At 41.5% G+C, this 6,485-nt stretch overlaps 1 protein-coding gene across 1 annotated transcript in view; it reads right to left on the reverse strand.

Moving 5' to 3' along the window:
• Positions 1-1,156, reverse strand: part of LOC142255376 (uncharacterized) — a 55,989-nt gene extending 54,833 nt beyond the window's left edge. Inside the window, exon 1 of the mRNA XM_075326953.1 lies at positions 1,084-1,156. Coding sequence (XP_075183068.1) covers positions 1,084-1,156 — 73 coding nt within the window. The remainder of the gene's footprint in view (positions 1-1,083) is intronic.
• Positions 1,157-6,485: the final 5,329 nt, after the last annotated feature.

Consider the following 6,485-nt stretch of genomic DNA (forward strand, 5'->3'; position numbering starts at 1 on the left):
ACTCCAATTTGACACATCAGTTGGACAAAGCTCACCAATGTTGGTCTGAGGGTTCATAAAAAACATTAGACTCGAATTAGATCTGAGTGCAGTTCTTTTTCCGCAGACTCACAGAATAGAGAAGATGGAGGAATTTTGTTCTTCTCCTCACAGTGTGCTCTGATTCTTTCATCCAAGAGAATCAGATCACACTATAGCGGACACTCTGCTCAAACTATGATTGGAGTGTCAGTAGAATAAAAAACCTGATTCTCTTGGATGAGAGAATCTATGGTTGTGTGACCCTGACCTAAGAGAGAAACTAATGGTCAGATGATGCAAATGTGGTCAGATGATGCAGAAGTCAATCGGAGCAGTGTTGGAATTGGTAGACAATAGTGGTGTAACTACTTTAATATATATATATATATATATATATATATATATAATGGATAATGAAGGGGACACAAAAAAAGACTTTGGAGTGGTAATTTAACAAGCTGTCTACTTTCCGCAATTCCAAAGTTGACTACACATATTATTGGCCGCCTGGTCTGCTTCTTTTCTTTGACAAAAGCATATAATAAAAAGTAAAAAAGAGAACCAAATAATAGTTTAAAATATTCATAATAAGCATTCAGTCTAAAAATTCTTTCTATATACCCATAAGACGTTCCATATAGAATCAATGGAGTGAAAGTTGAGCATTTAACCATAACACGGAGTGATTAGTTTGCAGAAATGCCTAATGGATCCCTACGGTCAGTGAGACTTCTCCCAATTTAGATTATTTCTATTCTTAATTTATGCTTACAATTAAAAGGAAGAAGTTATTTCATGAAAATACATTTTCTAAAAGGTAGAAAACTGAAGTGTAAAATTTAAGCTATCTCATGTTATCAGTCCACAATTTCTTCCCATATACTTTTGATTCCCAACCTAGGCGTTGGACGTTGTAAAGGAAGAACCTCATAATTGAGGACCAAACAAACCTTGTATCACGTTCTACTGCGCTAGACTAAATCTCCTAATCAATTCGACCATACTGGAATATAGAATTAACCAAAAAAGGATTTGGATAACTTTTTACCACTGAACACTTACCTTGTGCTTGGATACATGTAAGAAATAGCAGGAGGCTTCCTATAGATATCAATAGCCTCCTATGTGTCCCCATGTTGCGTGCAGTTCGGTTACTGGACACCGAACTGGGGGTTGTTATAGGAGGCACAGATAATAGGAGCCTTATCTGATCCTTTTATAGAGTAAGCTTAGATATGGTAGTGATATATTTGTATAAAATGGGGCGGAGTCAGTGTTTAGGATATTGGCACTGCCAATCTATGGGATGTTCTATTGTGATGCGGATAATGACTGCAGAGAATCTGTCTAGTGATGTTTGTACTATGGGAGGTGGTTTGATTAAGGTATGAAAGACATATTGAACCTAATTAATGAACCTTACAAGCAAATGTATCTATGTGGCTTTTGACTTTGTAAATTCCTAACGATCGTTCTTATATGTTAAAAACAGGGCAATCTCTGCAAGAGACCACTATATATATATATATATATATATATATATACATACATATATATATGCGTGTGTGTGTGTGTTTGTGTGTGTGTGTGTGTGTGTGTGTGTGTAATAATAGTCAACTTACACAACTGTCAATTCCCACACAGTTCCAGTAACTCTACTGGTATAATTCTGGTCAATTAGTAAAAGACAGATATAACTCAACTTAGCTCTTTGACAACTCATAGGTGTAAAGCAGCTGGTTTGCTTTGTTCGCCCTCTTATTATGTGTAAGTTTAGACTATATATTTATATTAAGACTGCTATTTTATGTTTACTGCTGGGTTCTTAAACTTTGCTAAAAGAAGTCAGCTATGGAAGTGTTAGTTTTTACATTGTATTCTTACTGCCCAGAGAAATAAATATGGCTGTATAGGAAAATGAAGAGGATAAAAAGTAACCCCTTTTAGCAGCAACAAACTACTTAAGAAACTTAGATTTAGACTCAGCCTTTAAAAAGCCTTGCCAGATGACCTAAAGATATGATGTTAAACCAGAAACTTCCCAAAAGAAAAAGATCTACATTTACAGCAATGTCTTTAAGGGTTCTTATTTATCATCATTGAAAAGTAGGAGACTAGATAGCTCGGTGATAGGCCATTAAAGGGGTTGTCCACTACTAGGATAACCCCTTCTGATTCCACATGTTTCCCTCAGATAAAATAATAAAGCCTATACTCTCTCCCGTACTGGCACTTTTCCAGCGGTGCCATGGCTCGCAGTGGTGGGGCTCACATGGGATTGTGAAGTCATGCGTGTGTGTCCAATCAACTCTGGCTTGTCTCCCCGCCTTTGGACAAAATTTGTTAATTAATAGGAAGTGAGCACTGAGGCTGTGCTCACTTCCTGTTGATTACTCATTTTGTCCGAATATGCGGAGAAGGAAGCTGGCACTGATTGGACAAAGGCTTAAGTGACGTCACAACCCCACGTGAACTGCCTCACCACTATAACAGTGCCATTACAGGAAGTGAATATAGGCTTTATTATTTTACCTGGGGGAAACGTTGAATCAAAAGGGGTTGTCCTGGTAGTGGACAAACCCTTCAATGGAGTTCTAGGGGGCAACATTTCTCCAAGGAAAAGAACTATGCTGTGGTAGAGAGATCGTAATCAAAAGACTCTCATCCAGTTAACCAGTCTTCAACTTTGTGCTGAGAATGACAAGAACCCCTAACACAGCTTTCTCCAAATGAAAATCTTTCCCTTTTGGAGAAGAATCTGGTTTGATTTTATATCCTCAGTCAATGGCAAGGCTCTTTAAATTTTGAATTCTAAAATTGCTACCTAAAATTGAAGGCACTAAAATCCACAATCTATTCCTCTTTGACTGGCCTATAATTCTCCCTACTCCAAAATTAAATAATTTTAACATTGTAAGCTATTTGGAAGCATTTTTTGTTGACATTTTTAGACGCATTCATCACAAATGTTTGTTTTTAACACAGTATACTTTATATTTTTTGCTACTCTTCATTCCCACCGCTATTGGACCTCGCCACCCCGTGTGTGAGAAATTTTCAAAATTGAGACTTCTCAGTGATTTATGGGCAGCACAGTGGCTCAGTGGTTAGCACAGTTGGTTTGTTTGGTTTATGTATAGCACCTTTACCCTCAAGTGAAGCAAGGAGGTTAGGAAGGCTAACGACATTCAGCTGTTCAGGTCACTGTTGAATGTCTGGGGTGCTCTGATAAGAATTTTGCCAAGTGAAGTAGAGCATAGCAAAAGATTATTGACAGGACAATGTCATCGTAGCCTATTACTTTATAAGTTTTTAATCATGTTCAAATAAAGAAGAAAAACTGTTTAATTTTTTAAGGGAGTGTCGATTATCTGCTTTTGCTACACCTATACCCTCAGTTTCTTTAACAAGGCAGTGGTCAACTTACTGCCCTGGAGCACAGTTTCTGAAGGGAGGATATCATGCTCTGCCTCAGTATGTCACAGTACATATTGACATTCATGGTTCCCTCAATAAACTGCAGCTCCCCACAGCTAGCTGCACTCATGCAGCCCCAAACCATGACACTCCCACCACCATGCTTGACTGTAGGCAGGACACAGTTGTCTTTGTTTTCCTCACCTGGTTGCCATCACACACCATCCATTTAATCTCTGCAGCAATTCTGGCAACACGTCTATTTTAAAAAGATAATCTCTGGATATGACGCTGTGCACGTGCACACAACTTGTTTGAACAACCATAGTGAGACCTGTTCTCAGTGGAACCTGTCTTGTTAAACCGCTTTAGGCTCTGTGCGCACTAGGCGTTTTTACCCGCGGTTTTACCCGCGGTTTTGCTGCAGAAATTTCTGTAATCTTCCTGCAGACATTTCCCAGCAAAACCTATGGGAAAAAAAATAGCTGTGCGCACACTGCGTTTTTTTCTCACGAAAATTCTTTCTGAAGATTTTCTTGAGAAAATTTCTTGAGAAAATGTGCATGTCACTTCTTTTCCGCAGGTACCTGAGGTATACCCATGGTATTTCACTCCATTCACTGTAATGTAATCGCGAAATACCGGGGGTATACCGCAGCTAGCAAATGATGTGCGGTATACTCCCGGTATAGCCGCGATTTACCTGCGGTAATGCTCATCGCTGCCTGCGGTTTTGCAGGAAGTGATGTCATTATGACAGAAGAGGAAGCGGAGCAGAGTAAACACACACGTCACACTCCCTGGACGCCGCACAGAAGCGCTTCCGTGTGACCTCCAGGTGCCCGTGCAGTCTGTGTCCCGCTCCGGCCCTGCGGCTGCCAGCACAGCTGTGTCAGTGTCTGCCCGCAGTATCAGCAGCTTGTCACCCTGCAACGCAGGCAGACACTCACACACAGCAGTGCGTGCAGCCGCAGGGATGCCGAGCGCTGCTGTCAGGAGGAGAGATGAGATCATTACCTGCGGTGATGATCTCCTGCCTCCTGACGTCACTGCTGTCACTGCCGTCTATGCCCGTGGCCCAAGACTGTCACTAGCAGTGACGTCACAGGCTCTCGCGATACTGCTGAGAATGCGGCGGGCATAGAAGGCAGTGACAGCGCTGATGGCAGGACTGCAGGAGATCGTCACAGTAGGTAATGATCTCATGTAACCTCCTGACAGCAGCGCTCGTCATCCCCTGCAGTGACCTGGGCTGACCTATTGATGTTAGCTCATGGTATGGATCGCCGTGGGACCCCCTTATTGGATTATGCTGGACCAGGATTTGATTGTTCATGTCAATAAATTGATGAAAGAGGGAATGTGGGGAGTATTTTTTTCAAATAAAACTTTTTTTGTTGTCTATTTTTTTTTTTATTACTGACTGGGTTGGTGATGTCAGGTATCTCATAGACTTGTGACATCACTAACCCCAGGGCTTGATGCCAGGTGACATTACACATCTGGCATCAACCCTATATATATTACCCCGTTTGCCACCGCACCAGGGCCACGGGATGAGTTAAGGCGAATGGATGCGCTACTTCTGGGGCAGCTGCAGCCTGCTATTTTTAGGCTGGGGAGTGTCCAATAACAGTGTACCTCCCTAGTCTGAGAATATCAGACCCCAGCTGTCCGCTTTACCTTGGCTGGTGATCCAATTTGGGGGGGAACCCACGTTTTTTGTTTTAAATTATTTATTTAATGTAAAATAACAGCATGGGGTGCCCTCTGTTTTGGATTACCAGCCAAGGTGAAGCTGCCAGCTGTGGTCTGCAGGCTGCAGCCGTCTGCTTTACCCTAGCTGGCTACAAAAGATAGGGGGACCTCACGTCATTTTTTTTAAATTATTTATTTTTTTGGCTAAATACAAGGCTAGGCACCCTTTAATGCCACATGAAAGTCACTAAAGGGTGCCAGCTTAGAATATGCAGGGGGCTGGGACATTATATAGGCCTTTCTCATCTATCTATCTATCTATTCATCTATCCATCTTTCCCTCTATCTATTATCTGTCTAGCTATCGATTACCTATCTATTATCTATATTATTTATTGCAGTTCAGCATAAAAAAACCGCAGGGACCAACCTGCAGAAAAACCGCTGGAAAAACGCATGTTTTGGTGCGTTTTTTTATCACAGGTGCGGTAATCTTCAACTCCCAGAAATTTCTCAAGAAATTTTCTTGAGAAAAAGCACTTTTCTAGTAGCCTTATGGTTTTGACCACCGTGCTGCAGCTCAGTTTCAGATCCACAGAGAATTCTTTGCCATGAAGCGCCATGTTAACTTCCAGTGACCAGTATGAGAGAGTGTGTGAGTGATAACACCAAATGAAACACCCCTGACCCCTATTCACACCTGAGACCTTGTAACACTAATGAGTTCCATGTCACCGGGGAGGGAAAATGGCTAATTGAGCACAGCTTGGCCCTTTTCATTTAGGGGTGTACTCACTTTTTTGCCAGCGATTTTAACATTAATGGCTGTGTGTTGCGTTATTTAGAGGCACGAAATTTACACTGTTATACAAGCTGCACACTGACTACTGTACATTGTATCACAGGGTCAGATCTTCAGTGTTCTACTATGAAAATATATAGTAAAATATTTATAAAACTGTAAGGGGTGTACTTAAATTTGTGATATATTGTATTCACCATATGCACAAAACATAAAATAAGTATTAGATAATGAGGATCTGCGCTGCTCCCTCAGATCAAACAAACTTCTAAAATAAACAATGATCACTGGTTGTTAGGGATTCCATTATCTCACTGGTAACTTAACACATTACAAGTTATAGTCACATCTGTATTAGTGATGAGCGAGCATGCTTGTCACTACTCGGTACTCGCACGAGTATCGCTGTACTCGGGCTGCTCGGCGGGGACCGAGTAATCTCGCGATACTCGTGCTGTACTCGTGGTCTTCATTTCTGCATGTTGGCGCTCTTTTGAGAGCCAGCCCTCATGCAGGGATTGGCTGGCAGACCACTGCAATGCCACAG

The sequence above is a fragment of the Anomaloglossus baeobatrachus genome, chromosome 10 (genome assembly GCF_048569485.1).
Source record: "Anomaloglossus baeobatrachus isolate aAnoBae1 chromosome 10, aAnoBae1.hap1, whole genome shotgun sequence".
NCBI classification, from domain to species: Eukaryota; Metazoa; Chordata; class Amphibia; order Anura; family Aromobatidae; genus Anomaloglossus; species Anomaloglossus baeobatrachus.